The sequence below is a fragment of the Procambarus clarkii genome, chromosome 17 (assembly GCF_040958095.1).
Source record: "Procambarus clarkii isolate CNS0578487 chromosome 17, FALCON_Pclarkii_2.0, whole genome shotgun sequence".
Classification (NCBI taxonomy): Eukaryota; Metazoa; Arthropoda; class Malacostraca; order Decapoda; family Cambaridae; genus Procambarus; species Procambarus clarkii.
In genome coordinates this window covers 25,780,778-25,799,925 of record NC_091166.1, presented here as the reverse complement: position 1 = coordinate 25,799,925, position 19,148 = coordinate 25,780,778, and the positions used below count along the sequence as shown (strand labels likewise).

At 39.6% G+C, this 19,148-nt stretch overlaps 1 protein-coding gene across 1 annotated transcript; it reads left to right on the top strand.

Moving 5' to 3' along the window:
* The first annotated feature begins 350 nt into the window (after positions 1–350).
* LOC138365596 (putative leucine-rich repeat-containing protein DDB_G0290503) lies at positions 351–18,634 on the top strand. The gene is made up of 5 exons (XM_069326074.1): positions 351–718; positions 14,356–14,866; positions 16,131–16,601; positions 17,094–17,805; positions 18,240–18,634. The coding sequence occupies exons 1-5, from the start codon at positions 351–353 to the stop codon at positions 18,632–18,634; spliced, it is 2,457 nt and encodes an 818-aa protein (XP_069182175.1).
* Positions 18,635–19,148: the final 514 nt, after the last annotated feature.

The window sequence follows — 19,148 nt, the reverse complement described above, 5'->3', positions numbered from 1 at the left end:
TTTAAAGCAGCCAAATTTTTCCAGAGTACACTTGTAATTCTTTAAGCTAGAAGGGTTATGTAACAGTCGCCTTTTAAGCTGACGTGGTTGTCCTCTTACAGTATCTCTCTCACTCTCCTCATTTTGATCCTCTTCAACGTATGTAATAATTTCTCTTTGTGTAAGTGGATTAAGAACAGGATGGTTGAATTCTTGTTTTATTCGTTCCACGTCACTGTCATTCAAAAATTTACGAAATATTTGATTAATAAATTTGTCATCCATTTTTTATCTAGTAGGATAAATTTTATGAGGGATTAAAAATAAAATGAGATGAATTTCTAATTTAAAAACAAAACATAGAATATTAAATGACCGAAGCATTAGTACAAGAAATTGACCAGGGTCTTCAACCCTTGCTTCGTCTGTCTCCGAGTTTGGGTGAAGAAAGTGGGGGATTTACTACCACAAATAAATATTTGGCTGATATATCCAGAGATATTGAAGGTTCAAATCTTAAAGCTAAAACCTTTATTGCATCCGTCCATGACAATCTTCACCTAAAATCTTATAGTCAGTCCAAAGAAATTATAGAATCTCTTTTACACGGAGAATACGAATCTCCTCTTCTAAATGCAGAAGAAAACGAAGCTCTGAAACAACAATTATCTGTGAAATATCTATTTAAACTCTATAAAGCACATGTTGACAGAATAAATAAGCTGGCTCAGGAACTGGGGTTTGAAAACGAAACACAATTTCGGGAGTTTATAGAAAGTACTCCTTCACTGAAAGATAAAAAATTTGTCCGTATTTTTAAAACCATGGGCCAATGGGCTGATGAAAATAAAAGTTTTATACTCTTAAGTGGGCTAACATTAGGTTTATTACCACCTTATCTACAAAAATATAATCAAAAGAATAGTGGTTGTTTTAGATATCATGTGGGACAAGAATCTCAATCCTTACAGAAAGAAGTTTATTTAAACCGATTTTGTCAATTCGCTACCAGTCGAGCTGACCACAGCAGTGACACAATACTGGAAGACGTAACTCATCCTTTATCTAACGCACGTGCATGGGACTGTAACTTTAATATATCCAGTACTATTGAAACCCAAAATATATTAAGTTTAGGATGTAATGGAATATGTAATCCTCATAACTATAATTTGTTCATACCGTTTGTCCAGGGAGGATATATACCGGTTGATTTTAAGGAAATATTTTATATGTATAGGTGTGAATGTGAGGGATCTAGATCCCTCAGCTAGTTTTCCTAGTTTCTAGATTAGGCTAGTCACTCTAGAAACTGAAGCTTTCAAAGTAACATATGCTTGTTGGGTGTTGAATGAAAGCTTATGTTATGGACTATCATTTGTGAGTAGTTAGAAATCTGTGATTGCTCTGTAGAGAGAATTACAGAGATTTTCCTGTTTCTGTGAAATAGGATGAGGAAGTACTGGACTAAAAACCGTTAGAGGTGGGGGGGAGAGTGGAGTGAACGTTGCCTTTTCCCCCACATGGGAGACATCGCTCCTGTGTTTAGGCCTCCCCCTCCTTGTGACGTCACAGGACGCCCGAGGGTGACGGAGGCCTGTGACTGGTTTAGGCACGAGGAGCCGTGCCGGCTTCAAGCTGATTGGTCAAGACAGAGTAGGGAGGAGGTATGGGTATTTGAGTTTTCCCGCCCGCCAGGGAGTCAGTTTGAATTGGGCGGCCAGGGGAGGAAGAAGTGTTTGGTGGAGGTGGCACGCCGGCCACCTCCACCCCACGTTAATCGCTTCTCTCGTCCAAATTACTCATCGAATATGGCACTCCTGCCATCAGGGGTTGTGTCAAGGCCCAATTAGGTGAATTAGGGCCAAGGATTTACGAAAGAAACAGTAAAATGCTAAAGATACAGTTGACTGTGTTCACTCATGAGGCAGGCTGGCAGAGCCTCATGGTGTAACAGGTGGGCCGAGTATCCTGTCTAGTGGCAATGGACAATTGGTGTTGGGCAGTGTAAGTGAGTGTGATATTACAGGCCCATGTTGGACTTTGCATTCCGCCAGGCTGCGTCAGTGTGGGGACGCCGCCGGTCATTGTCACCCCAGTGTAGAGCAAGGTTGTGATTCCCCAGCCGTGTGGGTACTCCTGTGGGCGGCAGCCTGCCTGCCTGAGGCACCCATGTGCGCGCCCACCCGCGGCCCGCGGCCAGTAATTAGCGAGTTGCAGTAGCCGCAACCATATGTGGGCAGTGCTTTTATGATGTTGCATGCTATTGTAGTGTGACCTATGTAACGCTGAGGTTACTTTGTTTCTTTAAGTTGTGTTGAGGACTTAAGGATTCAGTGAGTTAATTAAGTAAGGGGTAATTAACTGGATAAGGGGTGCACACTTAGTATTGTGGAGTGAGTGAGGGCTGTTAAGAGAGAACAGTGTAGAGCTAGAGTGAGATACGTCTCGGGAGCAATTAATTGTCCATGGGACAACTAATTGACAACTCTAGCTAATTATGTAATTAGCCTTCTCACCATGAATTCACGTAGTGGGAGAGGATCTGTCAGAGTCTGTCAGCATTTGTGTTAACGTAATATGTTCGAGACTAATTACCTTTCAGGAGTATAGCAATTAGTGGCTCAGGTTAATTAGTGGAGTAATTAACATTGGAGAGCTCCGGTGACTCGGTAAAGCGAGGTCATGGAGCTAGCATAAATCGTTGTATTAATCATATCCTGTCTGAGGACAGTGGATTAGTGGCACATCTTGTTAATTAGGGTAATTAACTCCTTTCCCGTGAATTCACAGTGTTTGACGAGACCTGCTTAGGCAGTGCGGAGTGAGACGCATTTCTGGATGATTAATTATCGGTCCTGGTGACAGTTAATTAATCGCTCAGAATTAATTAGGGAATTAATTAGGGTAATTAACACTCACTAGTAATTTTTTGACTCAGACTGTTGAGAAGCTACCAAGTTAGGGTAGGCTTAGTTAACATAACTCAATGGGGATGTAATTAGTGGTCCGTTTGACCTTAATTGAGAATTACTCACTGAATACTTGCAAGAAGTCAAGTGTGATGTAATATAAGTTTGAGTTATTGTTAACAAGAGAGAGACAAGTGTTAAAGATTAACGTAGAGTATCATCATGTTGTTGTCTAGTGTGAGACAATTGTTTGTGATTACCGTAGTACTTTGTTGCTGACTGCTGCGATCAGTCAATTAACATAATTAATCACTTAAGGCAATTTCTTTTTGGTTGTCGTTTGGTGACGAGAGTAGAGTCATCTAGGGATCTGTGGAGCTGTGTCCCAGAATCCCGCCTTGCCTGTCTTTGTTACTGTTTACAACAGGGCAACTTCTTGTTGGGAGTTGCAAAGAGTGTTCACACTGGGTTGTGATAGGGGGGAGTCACTGTTGGACTCCCTCCTAGTTACGTGGGTCTCTCCTGGGGGGCGGGAGGACCCCCAAGTTTGTGATTATAGTAGCTGTCAGGGAAACCGTGACACTATTGATTGCCTGCTTGTGTCTTTGTCTTCAGTGGATATCCTTCATTTGTTCAGTTAGTTCATGTTGTCAGCCCGAAGTGTCAGCAAGATGGAGCCTGCTGTCACTTCTCGAAAGGCTGTTGAATAGCTGTGTTGCAAATGCCACTTGATGTACAATAACGTAACCATTCGCTGTGGTGTAACTTAGTCTGTGATATTTTTCTTTGATTTGCAATATTGCGTCATCAGTGGGCACACCTGTGTTCAGGTTAGTTCAGCATGCAGCCTCACAGCAAGGGTTGCTATTTAGCTGTTTGTTATCGTGCCACTGGATGGACTTTAACGTAACGTAAACTCGGTAATGTAGTAGTTAGTCTCTTGTTATTAATAAATTGTTATGTTATAGAAAACGGTCTTTCATGTCAACCCTTCAATCATATTATTCCACCATATTTCTGCATATTATTATTAAATGTTGATGTGATCTTGATAAGGCGGCTGCTCTTGGGAATTCGAATTCCAATTCATAGCGCCACATCAAATATAAATATTTGATTATGAGAACCCGTCGGTTACCCTTTATTAGTTTTAACGTCCTGTTTAACTAGGAGGAGCCAGCGGCCTATTGTGGACAGGTTTTCACCCCTGGTGGTGGAGGCCTGGCGGTTTGCTCCCGCTTTTCCTTTTTCTACTGGACTCATGCTTAACTGCCGTGAGCAGACTTTAAACTTGTAGTCTACCTCCTAAGGGAGGTAGGCGTAGAGAAAAATCGCACAACTGGCGCCCAACATGGGGTTATGCAACTTTGGTTCGAGCCCATGAAGAGCAGTCTTATTGATTTTTAAAGTAACATAAGATATCGTTGCAGAATATTGTGGAACAGTTTGTTGGAGGTATGTTTTGTGCACGGTTGTCACACTTAGGTACACACACACCACACACACTGTATGAAAGAGGTATTTCATGGTAGATATGGGGAAATCTGTCCGGCTTTTTGTGGCTGCTAGCTTGTGGACATTGACACACTCATTGGTGAGGGGTGTCAGCTCAGCAGCAGGTGTCGTGGACACCAAGCCAGCGTGCAACAGTGGTTGCAAAGGTGCACTCAGGATCTGCCTGAGGTGCAAGACACCACCTACCTGAGGGTAGAAGAAGCTTCTAGAAGTGACCTCAAGAGTGAGAGGTCTTATTGGAGGACACTGTAGTTGTCAAGGGTGTCATAGGAGTGTAGTCGTTATTACACAGTTGGATCTTAGTGGGAGGTCGCGCCACCAGCGTAGGATCCGAGTAGACTTCTTTAGAAAAGGAAGTAATTCATCTGTAGTTAGACAGGTGATGGAATTCTTGCCAGAGTGGGGACTGTACAACCCCAGGAAGAATTCATGGTAGTCACTAGAGAGGTTGAGCAGAGGCTCCCGTTTGCAGAGGTGACAGCAAGGCCGAGTTCGAGCCTGATGGTGAGAGCGCAGCAAGTCAGTGCTGGCTCAAGTGCAGATTGCAAGGAGGCAATCTCACACAGGGAAGGGAAGCCAAACCCACCCTAGTGCACTTAACCCGGTGACAAGGTATGAAGGTAAAGATGCCTAGCTTGCAGTTCTGAGAAAGACGATTCGATGGATGCATACATCGATCGCCTTTTGAAGAAAGGCTGCCAATGCAAGATGGCAAAGGTCATTTTGGGCTGGTGATTTTCCATGGTTCAGATCCCCAGCAGCATAATGATTTTGTTCTTTAAGGATTGCCTTGGTAAAGGGTTATAGTAGATCTGCAGAGGGAATGCTGATCACATTCCAAGTTAGATCCAGGGAGAAATAGACAAGAGAGTTTGACAGATGTCAAAAGTTTCGCTTGAGTCTTTGTTAGAGTAGCGAGACCTAGGAGAAGCAAGGAAGGGACCCCAAGCTCAGTAGGGGAGCATAGGTACTCGTAGAAGAGGGTTTTCTCCCAGATGGTTCAGTCAGTAGAGCATGACCGGCTGGTGTTGGGCAGTTGGACAGTGAGAGTGATCCTGTCAACTTGTTGCTTGGTCAGGTGGAGGACTGACAGTAAGTCCTTTGTAGGCTGAGGGGAGTGTAGAAGTGCTTCACCGGTAAGGCCACACCACTGTGTTGCACATGTGTTCAGTATGACACAGACCTAGGATGGAAATGGGAGGTTCAGTGATAGAAATGGTTGCGAGGTGTTGAACCGGCCAGGACCAGAGCTGGAGTCGAACATGTGCCACTCCAAGGTCGGGCAGCACCACCAGGGTGATCCGGTGGTAATGCACAGAGACTCTCAGGCCAGGGATGTATAGGAAACAGAGTTTCACACTCCACACTTGTTTAGCTAGTACACCTGTTGGGCAGGTGCGTGCAGAAAAACTGGTTGGTATTTTGAATGTATTTTCCTTGCAGGAAAATATATTCTTTAGTGGGAGGTTGTGTGAGGGATCTAGATCCCTCAGCTAGTTTTCCTAGTTTCTAGATTAGGCTAGTCACTCTAGAAACTGAAGCTTTCAAAATAACATATGCTTGTTGAGTGTTGAATGAAAGCTTATGTTATGGACTATCATTTGTGAGTAGTTAGAAGTCTGTAATTGCTCTGTAGAGAGAATTACAGAGATTTTCCTGTTTCTGTGAAATAGGATGAGGAAGTACTGGACTAAAAACCGTTAGAGGTGGAGGGGAGAGTGGAGGGAACGTTGCCTTTCCCCCCCACATGGGAGACATCGCTCCTGTGTTTAGGCCTCCCCCTCCTTGTGACATCACAGGACGCCTGAGGGTGACGGAGGCCTGTGACTGGTTTAGGCACGAGGAGCCGTGCCGGCTTCAAGCTGATTGGTCAAGACAAAGTAGGGAGGAGGTATGGGTATTTGAGTTTTCCCGCCCGCCAGGGAGTCAGTTTGAATTGGGCGGCCAGGGGAGGAAGAAGTGTTTGGTGGAGGTGGCACGCCGGCCACCTAAACCCCACGTTAATCGCTTCTCTCGTCCAAATTACTCATCGAATATGGCACTCCTGCCATCAGGGGTTGTGTCAAGGCCCAATTAGGTGAATTGGGGCCAAGGATTTACGGAAGAAACAGTAAAAAGCTAAAGAGACAGTTGACTGTGTTCACCCATGAGGCAGGCTGGCAGAGCCTCATGGTGTAACAGGTGGGCCGAGTATCCTGTCTAGTGGCAATGGACAATTGGTGTTGGGCAGTGTAAGTGAGTGTGATATTACAGGCCCATGTTGGACTTTGCATTCCGCCAGGCTGCGTCAGTGTGGGGACGCCGCCGGCCATTGTCACCCCAGTGTAGAGCAAGGTTGTGATTCCCCAGCCATGTGGGTACTCCTGTGGGCGGCAGCCTGCCAGCCTGAGGCACCCATGTGCGCGCCCACCCGCGGCCACCCGTGGCCACCCACCCATGCCACCCACCCAGCCAAACTCCACCGCACCCTGCGCGCAGCTCAGCCGGGTGGGGTGCTATGACGTCATGCGCTACCTGTGGCCATCCCCAGGCCACCCACCGCATGGTCTGGCCACATGGCCCGCCTGCCCGCGCGACGGCTACCACTACCACCCCACCCCCCCTCTCAGCTCGGGAGGGGCGCTGTGGGCCACGCGTTGGCCACATGCCTTGGCCACATGAATTGGCCACATGCCTTGGCCACTTTCCCGGGACAGCCTAGGGCCACATCTTGTCGACGCATGTGGAGCAAGCAAGCTAAGTGTTGTCAGCTAGTGTGGTAGTAACTTGGGAAATGAGGAAATAATAAGGGAAAGAGGGCAGTAGAAATGATAGGACTATTATCATTGTGATGCATACTGGTGGAAATTCTTGGTAAGAGTTGTCTCAGAGCCTAGCCAGGCTAGAGAAGCAGCTGAGTGACAGCTGTCAGTAGGGTCCAGGTGTTTGATAGGGCGGTACCTGGAGATAGATATTATACACGGGACCACACTGTGTGTATAGTTGACTGACTAGAGTATGTAACCAGTCAGTGTAGAGATTTACCATATAAGTGATCTAGCCTGTCGATTCTATATAATCGTTCAGACTGGATTAATGCCATAGAGTACCGTAAAATTATAATCATTAGAGGTAGATAGTTACATTTACTTGATGATATAATTTTCATTGATTATGTGAATGCCATTTCTATGTGTTCATTTGCATGTTTATGTACTGTGTTGTGTGGTAAGTCAGATGTGACTGCTGACTGATTGCCTAATGATGTCATTAGCATGTGGGGTATGCTGACGGCATCATTATGTTGCAGGTTTGTGCAGTGTTGTTATCAGTTTATAGGATATTATTGCCCCAGGAACTGTGTTGAGGGTTTAAGGGACCTCAAGGATTATTCAGGGTGATTCACAGTACTTAATGAGAGCAGGCAATTGATGGGTTAATTGCCTTGCTGAGGTAAGTGTGTGTGTTCACAGTAGTCCTTTGCAATCGGGTGCAAGAAAAAGAAGGGGGGGCAGTAATATTAGTATACTTTTGTGTGTTGCACAACCGTGTGTCATTATTGTGTGGGCACAGTAATTAGCGAGTTGCAGTAGCCGCAACCATATGTGGGCAGTGCTTTTATGATGTTGCATGCCATTGTAGTGTGACCTATGTAACGCTGGGGTTACTTTGTTTCTTTAAGTTGTGTTGAGGACTTAAGGATTCAGTGAGTTAATTAAGTAAGGGGTAATTAACTGGATAAGGGGTGCACACTTAGTATTGTGGAGTGAGTGAGGGCTGTTAAGAGAGAACAGTGTTGAGCTAGAGTGAGATACGTCTCGGGAGCAATTAATTGTCCATGGGACAACTAATTGACAACTCTAGCTAATTATGTAATTAGCCTTCTCACCATGAATTCACGTAGTGGGAGAGGATCTGTCAGAGTCTGTCAGCATTTGTGTTAACGTAATATGTTCGAGACTAATTACCTTTCAGGAGTATAGCAATTAGTGGCTCAGGTTAATTAGTGGAGTAATTAACATTGGAGAGCTCCGGTGACTCGGTAAAGCGAGGTCATGGAGCTAGCATAAATCGTTGTATTAATCATATCCTGTCTGAGGACAGTGGATTAGTGGCACATCTTGTTAATTAGGGTAATTAACTCCTTTCCCGTGAATTCACAGTGTTTGACGAGACCTGCTTAGGCAGTGCGGAGTGAGACGCATTTCTGGATGATTAATTATCGGTCCTGGTGACAGTTAATTAATCGCTCAGAATTAATTAGGGAATTAATTAGGGTAATTAACACTCACTAGTAATTTTTTGACTCAGACTGTTGAGAAGCTACCAAGTTAGGGTAGGCTTAGTTAACATAACTCAATGGGGATGTAATTAGTGGTCCGTTTGACCTTAATTGAGAATTACTCACTGAATACTTGCAAGAAGTCAAGTGTGATGTAATATAAGTTTGAGTTATTGTTAACAAGAGAGAGACAAGTGTTAAAGATTAACGTAGAGTATCATCATGTTGTTGTCTAGTGTGAGACAATTGTTTGTGATTACCGTAGTACTTTGTTGCTGACTGCTGCGATCAGTCAATTAACATAATTAATCACTTAAGGCAATTTCTTTTTGGTTGTCGTTTGGTGACGAGAGTAGAGTCATCTAGGGATCTGTGGAGCTGTGTCCCAGAATCCCGCCTTGCCTGTCTTTGTTACTGTTTACAACAGGGCAACTTCTTGTTGGGAGTTGCAAAGAGTGTTCACACTGGGTTGTGATAGGGGGGAGTCACTGTTGGACTCCCTCCTAGTTACGTGGGTCTCTCCTGGGGGGCGGGAGGACCCCCAAGTTTGTGATTATAGTAGCTGTCAGGGAAACCGTGACACTATTGATTGCCTGCTTGTGTCTTTGTCTTCAGTGGATATCCTTCATTTGTTCAGTTAGTTCATGTTGTCAGCCCGAAGTGTCAGCAAGATGGAGCCTGCTGTCACTTCTCGAGGGGCTGTTGAATAGTTGTGTTGCAAATGCCACTTGATGTACAATAATGTAACCATTCGCTGTGGTGTAACTTAGTCTGTGATATTTTTCTTTGATTTGCAATATTGCGTCATCAGTGGGCACACCTGTGTTCAGGTTAGTTCAGTATGCAGCCTCACAGCAAGGGTTGCTATTTAGCTGTTTGTTATCGTGCCACTGGATGGACTTTAACGTAACGTAAACTCGGTAATGTAGTAGTTAGTCTCTTGTTATTAATAAATTGTTATGTTATAGAAAACGGTCTTTGATGTCAACCCTTCAACCATATTATTCCACCATATTTCTGCATATTATTATTAAATGTTGATGTGATCTTGATAAGGCGGCTGTTCTTGGGAATTCGAATTTCAATTCATAGCGCCACATCAAATATAAATATTTGATTGTGAGAACCCGCCGGTTACCCTTTATTAGTTTTAACGTCCTGTTTAACTAGGAGGAGCCAGCGGCCTATTGTGGACAGGTTTTCACCCCTGGTGGTGGAGGCCTGGCGGTTTGCTCTCTCTTTTCCTTTTTCTACTGGACTCATGCTTAACTGCCGTGAGCAGACTTTAAACTTGTAGTTCACCTCCTAAGGGAGGTAGGCGTAGAGAAAAATCTCACAGTGAACAGGGTACGTTTTTGTGAAATGTTGCTGAAGCACTAGGTGATGGTGTTGGTCAGGTCGTTCAGGGTATCGGCCAATCTAATGTGTTGCAGTTTATACCGAATTCATTGAAAAAAATGGGATGGATTATACTGATACTAATTATAATAACAATATTTGCTGGTATAATTGTAAAACTTATTGTTCAAAAATTATAAGTATAACCGTTAATCAATGCTTTGATTGGTTCAACCAAGTATATGTTTGATATTTTTTTTGAATAGTTTTTATTGAATTTATTATAACTAAAAAACAATAGAAAAAACGAAAAAAGTAGCAATGGGGTAAATACCAATTTTAGTTGCTATAATCCTAATTATAGTCGTTATAATAATTATTTATTTACGCGGAAAATGTATCAATGTCAGTAAGACTATCAGACATGATCCGATTCCAGAGTCCTCCAATCAAGAAACATACCAATCCGTCAACAGTCAAACAACAAAATTCTCTGAACTTCCTCATGAAACAACATTACAATCCACCATCAGTCCAACATCAACAAAATTCTCTGAAACATTACCATCCACTATCAGTCCAACAACAACAACAAAGTCCTCTGATGTACTTCAAGAAACAATATTGCCATCCACCATCAGTCCAACAACAACAACAACAACAATAGAGTCCTCTGAAGTACTTCAAGAAACAATATTACCATCCACCATCAGTTCAACAACAACAACAGAGTCCTCTGAAGTACTTCAAGAAACAACATTATCATCCACCATCAGTTCAACAACAACAACAGAGTCCTCTGAAGAATCTAATATAATCATCCCAAAGTTGGAATCATTATTCTCCCCCGTTTATCAGAGATATAAATACCTATAGAGGTCTCGTAATTGTTCCTAAACCACCAATTTCATATAATCCTAAGAATAGAATCGAAAGTGAGAATACAAATATTAAGCCTTTTAATAGCTTCCTTCTTAATTATAATAAAATCCACAGATATTTATATAATAATAACGTATCATTTAACGTAAATTATGTATGGCAAAATTCTAGTTACGACAAGGGATATTATACAAAAAATCCAATTATTTTATTATTTCCTTGAAATATTTATGATTTGAAACCTAATGTTTATACAGATGAAAGTGAAATACAAGATGTTACATTACAGAACCATATAAATGCAGTACGGGCAAAATAACACAATAAAAGAAAAAAATTCTACATGGACAAATTGTGGATATCATGTACGCATGTGGCAAGTCAAGATATATTTATTCAGGGATTCTCTAAGTATGATTTTCCAATTAAAGAAAATTCATTACCACCATTTGTGGTAATGAAACTTGAACTTCAAGATGGTAATAATTAGGTGGAATGTAAAATGGTGGCTTAGAACATTAATTCCTCAGAAACCTTTGCTAGCATTAAATTTAATATCAATGTGGAAGTCTCGGAAGAAGAACAAGAAACAGGAGTAAGAGCAGGAGGACTCCCTGATATGGTTCCCGATTATGAGTCCAGAAACATAATAATCGAAAGAATGTAAAATTATAATTGTTGAGAATAGGATAAAAACGGTGAGGAAGAATGTATGAATTTTCGACCCCTAATTGACTCTAGAAATAAGTTTCTGAAAGAAAGTGTATATATAATATTTCAATCAAATAAATCAAAATAATCTCTAGTATCCTAGGAACTAAACAATACTCACATAACCAAATAAAACTCTACAAGGATGGGGATATACCGTCAACTGATTTAGAAATGGTAAATGAATTTAATAGTTTCTTTTCATCGGTTGGTGCTAATCTTTCCAGTAAAATCCAACAGACTCAGACACATATTAACACATATCTCTCAGGCAGCTATCCAAACTCTCTTCTCCTTTCACCAATCAGTCCGGCAGATGTTGTGCCCATCATACACTCTCTAAAAACAAAGGCAGGGAACACCAGTGAAATTCCGTCCATTGTGTACAAGAGAGCCTCCCATGCCCTTGCCCCACCCATAGCACTACTGTTCAACAAATCTATAGTGTCACACCTTCCCTCATATCCTCAAAAAAGCAAGAGTAACGCCAGTCCATAAAGGAGGCAATCCGGCGGACATAAACAATTATAGACCAATATCAAATCTACCCATTCTATCAAAAATATTTGAAAAAAATTATTTACAAACAGCTCTATTCCTACCTCGCAAAATTCGACATACTCAGCCCCTGCCAGTTTGGCTTCCGGTCCCAAAAGAGCACCAACGATGCAATTATTAGTCTCCTTGACGTTATCTACTCAGCCCTTGACAAAAATGAGTTTCCGATTGGACTCTTCATTGACCTAAGAAAAGTCTTTGATACTGTTAATCACAACTACCTCTTACTTAAACTCCAGCATTATGGAATCCGAGGCCTTGCCCTTCACATCCGATCCTATCTTAGTGACAGGCACCAATATGTAACCATCAATGATACAACTTCTTCCACTCTACCAATTACCGTTGGAGTGCCACAGGGCAGTATCTTAGGACCTCTTCTATTTCTTATATATATAAACGATCTGCCTAATGTCTCTAATATTCTCAAACCTATATTGTTTGCTGACGATACTACCCTTATCTATTCAGACCTCAACCCACATACACTAAATAATGTTGTGAATAATGAATTAAAAAAAGTCCACTTATGGATGTCAAGGAACAAACTAACATTAAACATCGAAAAGACTTACTACATCTTATTTGGAAACAAATCATCAAATGCAACTCAGCTACAGATAGACAACATTAACATCAGTAATAAAAATGATGGCAAGTTTCTTGGCCTATTCCTAGACAAGAGACTCAACTTCAGCACCCACATTCAACACATAACTAAGAAAGTTGGTATACTCTCCAAAATCAGATATTATGTTCCTAACTCTGCTCTCCTCTCACTATATTATGCACTAATCTACCCCTATCTTAATTATGGTATCTGTGCATGGGGGTCTACGACTGCAAACCACCTTAAGCCCATCATCACGCAGCAAAAATCTGCTATCAGAATAATAACTAACTCTGCTTTCAGACAACACTCAGCTCTCTTGTTTAAATCCCTAATCTTGCTAAATGTTAACTCCATCCACACATTCTCTTGTGTCAACTACATTTACAAAACTCTGTTCTTAAATGCAAACCATGCTCTGAAACTCTCCCTGGACAGATGTAATAGGACCCATTATCACCACACCAGAAATAAATATCTCTTTGATATCCCCAGGGTCAAACTTAATCTGTGTAAACTCTATGCAAATTAAGGGACCTAGTCTATGGAACTCACTCCCTTGTGAATTGAAAAACTGTAAAACTTTTGCCTTATGTAAAAGCAAAACCAAAAAGTACCTAATTTCATCTTCTTAGTTTCCTACACTGAGCTTTAAATTTGCTCTGTACCTAGTGTTACCCAATCTCCTAATTTTTATGTAGTATCAAACAACCTTATCATTGTGTTCATTGCTGTCTTCTTTTATGTGCTAGCCATATGCTGTATTGTGACTACCAATTTTTGCCAACTACCATTCAAGCTGTCATTGCAATCAGTCTTATATTGTTTCTGCTGTATTGTGCCTACCAATTTTTGTCAACTACCATTCAAGCTGTCATTGCAATCGATCTTAGCTACCTATGTGCTTTAATATACTGTACCTACAATTTTCTCTCATCTTCTTTTTATCATTCCATGTAACTGTTATAATTTTTTTTTCTATAAATTTTGCGAGTATTTACCTACTTAAAATTTTCTTAGATTAAGGACCTGCCCGAAACGCTGCGCATACTAGTGGCTTTACAAGACTGTAATTACCATATTATGTATCCTCACATTCCCAATGTACCTTCTTGTATATGCATAAATAAATAAATAAATAAATAAATAAATAAATAAATAAATAAATAAATAAATAAAAATTCCTCAGAAACCTTTGCTAGCATTAAATTTTATATCAATGTGGAAGTCTCGGAAGAAGAACAAGAAACAGGAGGAAGAGCAAGAGGACTCCCTGATATGGTTCCCGATTATGAGTCCAGAAACATAATAATCGAGAGAATTTAAAATTATAATTGTTGAGAATAGGATAAAAACAGTGAGGGAGAATGTATGAATTTTCGACCCCTAATTGAATTTAGAAATAAGTTTCTGAGTGAAAGTGTATATATAATATTTCATTAACATATTTGATTTTTGGTTGAATGATTACTTTATTTTTTTAATACTTTAATTAAAAATTATATAAATAAAAAAAGAGAAAATTAGGAATGAATCTACTGTCAACAATTTTTATTTAATAATATTATTAATTTTCCTAACCATTATAGTAGTCATTCATTCACGGAAAAATCTACAAATACTAAAAAATTATATAAAAAGGAAAACAATGACAATTCCATCAGTCATGATACAATACCAGAGTCCACTGAACTATCTCAACAATCCTCCTTCGGTCTAACAGAAGCTTCTAAAGTACCTCAAGAATCATTAAAATCAGTCAGTAGAGTACCTCAAAAACCATTACAGTCATCTTCCATCAGTTCAACAGAATCTTCCGAAAAACCCAAAGAAACATTAAAATCCTCCAAGATTCAAATAATGAAGAAATGGCAGCAGCTCCAACAACACCTTCATCTTCTGATCAAGATTCAAACCGATTCCTCTGAACTGCCTCAAGAAACATTACAAACTGTAGCCTCTGAACTGCCTCAACAAAAACTACAAACAAAGGATTCAGAACATCCTCCAGAAACATTACAATCTGAGGACTCTGAACGAACTCAAGAAACATTACAAACTGAGGCCTCTGAACTGCCTCAAGAAACATTACAAACTGAGGCCTCTGAACTGCCTCAAGAAACATTAAAAACTGAGGCCTCTGAACTGCCTCAAGAAACATTACAAACTGAGGCCTCTGAACTGCCTCAAGGAACATTACAAACTGAGGTTCCTGAACTGCCTTAAGAAACATTAACTACTGAGGCCTCTGAACTGCCTCAAGAAATAATAAAAACTGAGACCTCTGAACTGCCTCAAGAAACATTACAAACTGAGACCTCTGAACTACCTCAAGGAAAATTACGAACTAAGACCTCTGAACTGCCTCAAGAAACAATAAAAACTGAGGTTCCTGAACTGCCTCAAGAAACATTACAAACTGAGACCTCTGAACTGCCTCAAGAAACAATAAAAACTGAGGTTCCTGAACTGCCTCAAGAAACATTACAAACTGAGACCTCTGAACTGCCTCAAGAAACATTACAAACTGAGACCTCTGAAGTAACATTAACAACTGAGGCCTCTGAACTGCCTCAAGAAACAATAAAAACTGAGGCCTCTGAACTGCCTCAAGAAACATTAACTATTGAGGCCTCTGAACTGCCTCAAGAAACAATAAAAACTGAGGCCTCTGAACTGCCTCAAGAAACTCTACAAAGTAAGGATTCTGAACTGCCTCATGAAACATTACAATCCATCATTAGTCAAAAGTTACAATCATTCTTCAATCAAACAGAATCATATGAATTATCTCAAGATATGTTACAATCTGTCATCAATCAAACAATTCAGTCGGTCATTAGTCAAACAGTCCTCCTCTGAAGTATCCCCAGAAACTTTACAGTCCATCATCACCCAAACAGTACAATCTTCCATCAGGAAATCCATTTTGGAATCATTATTTTCCCCATTTATCGGGGATATAAAAACTTATAAAGGTCTCGTTGTTATTCCTAAACCAACATTTTCGTATAATCCTAAGAATAGACTCGAAATTGAGAATACAGTAATAAAACCTTTTAATGACTTCCTTTCAAATTACAATCAAGCCCAACGATATTTGTATATCAAAGAATCTTTTTACATAAATAAAGTATGGCAAAATTCTTTGTACGATAAGGGGTATTATTCCAAAAACCCAATTGTTTTAATATTTCCATGGAATATTCCTAATTTCAAACCTGTTGTTTATACTGATTCAAATGAAATAGAAGATGTCCAATTAAAGAATCATATAGAAGCAGTAAGTACAAAATCACAAAACGGAACGAAACCAATTTAAATGAACAGACTGTGGATATCATGTTCCCATGTGGCCATTCAGGATATATTTGTTCAAGGATTTTACAAATATGATTTCCCAATGGAAGAAGAATCCAATTCATTACCGCCATTTGTGGTAATGACACTTGAACTTCAAGAAGGTAATAATGAGGTAGAATGCAAAATAGAGGCTAAGAACGTTAATACACTAGATACATTTACTAGCATTAAATTTAACATTAATGTGGAGGTCGAGGAAGAAAAAGAAACAGTTTCCTCTGAAGTACCTCTTGAAACATTACAAACAGATTATTCAGAAATACCGCAAGAAACATTACATTCCCCCATCAATCAAACAGGTTTCTCTAAATTCTCTCAAGAGACATTACAATCCATCATCAGTCAATTACTCATCAATCAAGCAGAGCTCTATGAAGAACTTGAAGTACCACAAGAAATATCACAATCCATCATCGATCAAACATTGCAGTTAGTCATCAGTCAAATAGAGTCCTCTAAAGTACCTCAAGAGGTACTACAATCCATAATCCAGCAAACATTACAATCCGTCATCAAGCAATCCATTTTAAAATTATTATTCACTTCATTTATTGATGATATAAATACTTATAAAGGTCTCTTGATTGTTCCCAAACCACCATTTTCGTATAATCCTAAAAATATCGCCGAAACTCACAAGACATTAATACAACCCTTAAATGACTTTCTTACAAATTATAATCAAGTCCACATATATTTTCATAAAAAAGATTCATTTTACATAAATAAAGTTAGGACAATTTTTAATTCTGATTTGGGATATTATACACAAAATCCAATTTTTTTAATATTTCCGTGGAATATTTCTGAGTTTACAACTGACATTTATACAGATCTAAGTGAAATAGAAGACAACAAATTAAAGAACAATTTTATAAAATTATATAAACAAGGAAAAATAATTGACATGAATAAGTTATGGATTTCGTGTACCCATGCAACAAGTTATCATATATATCTTCAGGGATTTAATATGAGTCAGTTTCCGATTAAAGAGAATTCCTTGCCCCCATTTGTTTTTATGGAACTTGAACTCCAAGACGGTAATAATGAAGTGGAATGTAAAATGTTGGCTAAGAATATTAATTCCTCAGACACATTTGCTAGCATTAAATTTAACATTAATGTGGAAATCAGGGAAGAAGAAACGACAAAAGAATCACACAGAGGAGGAGAATTACAAAATGCAGGAGAAGGAGTAGGTGGAGAATTACAAGATGGAGGAGAAGGAGTAGGAGGAAAATTACAAGACGCAGCAGGAGTAGAAGGACAATTACAAGATACTGGAGAAGGGGTAGGAGGACAATTACAAGACGGAGGAGAATTACGAGATGCAGGGGAAAGGGTAGGAGGAGAATTACAAGACGCCGGAGAAGGAGGAGGAGGAGGCGGAGGAGAATTACAAACAAGTGAAAATGAGTCTTCTGGCGTTCCTCACGTCATCAGGCAAATGGAATCGGTCGAACTACCTCATGAATTACTTCGAGAATTATTACAATCCTCCAGCTGTCAAGCAGATTTCTCTGAACTACCTCAGGAAACAAAAGAATATGCCCAAGAAACAAAAGAATTCGTTTGTCAAACAGATTCGTCTGAACTTCGAAAATCCAAAATGACATCCGAACTTGTAGAATCATTATTCTCGCCATTTATCGAAGACATAAAAACTTATAAAGGTCTCTTTATTGTTCCCAAACCACCAATTTTGTATAATCCTAAAAATACATCCGAAACTGACAAGACAATAATTCAACCCTTAATAAATTCCTTAGTTATTATGATAAAATCCACAAAAACTTTATCAATGGTTATCCTGCATATTACGTACATAAACTATATAAAAATTCTAATATTGATTGGGGATATTATACAAAAAATCAGTTTATATTAATATTTCCATGGAATTTCCATAATTTCATACCTGATATTTATACAGATCTAAATAAAATAGAAGACGTCAAATTAAAGAACAATTTAGAAGCATCACATATAAATTTTCAAAAGGAAGGAAAACGATTTTTCATGAACAAATTGTTGATATCATGTACCCATGCTGCAAGCCAAGATATATTTCATTGTGGATTTTATACGGATAATTTCCCAATGACAGAAAATTCACTACCCCCATTCGTGGTTATGAAACTTGAACTTCAAGACGGTAATAATGAGGTGGAATGTAAAATGTTGGCTAAGAATATTAATTCCTCAGACACATTTGCTAGCATTAAATTTAACATTTATGTGGAAGTCGGAGAAGAAACAACAAAAGAATCACAAGGAGAAGGAGGAGGAGGAGAATCACGAACAATAGGAGAAGGAGGAGGAAGAGAATCACAAACAGTAAGAGGAAAAGAAGGAGGGAGAGAATCACAAACAGAAGGAGTAGGAAGAAAATCACAAACAGTAGGAGGAAAAGGAAGAGGAAGAGATTCACTAACAGTAGGAGGAGAAGAAATAGGAAGAGAATCAGAAACAGCAGGAGGAGAACGAGGAAGAGAATCATAAGCATTCGGAATGCACATATCACAGTTATTACAATCTCGTTATGGAGGAGGAGAATCCCAAACAGTAGGAGGAGAAGGAGAAGAACCCCCCACCAAAAGGATAAAAACTGGATTCAGCTATGCAGAACTAAATGTTCCAAGCAGGACGGACTATGACGAATCTCTCAATTTGAAGTATTGGTAAAGCTTATAGGCACATTAAAAATAATCGTTTATGGTTCGTTTTCATTAAAAAAAACACAAGGTCGTTTTAAAATATTAGATCTATGAAACCTCTCTTAATATCATTCTAATCACATTGTCATTTTTTTTTTATAGGTGAACACAATCAACATTATAAGATGCAGTTGGTGCGTTGGCAAAGCTTTTAGGCACATTAAAAATAATCGTTTATGGTTTGCTTTCATTAAAAAACCCAAGATCGTTATAAAATATGAGATCTATGAAACCTCTCTCAATATCATTCCAATCGCATTGTCAAATATTTTTTTTATAAATGCTCACAACATTATAAG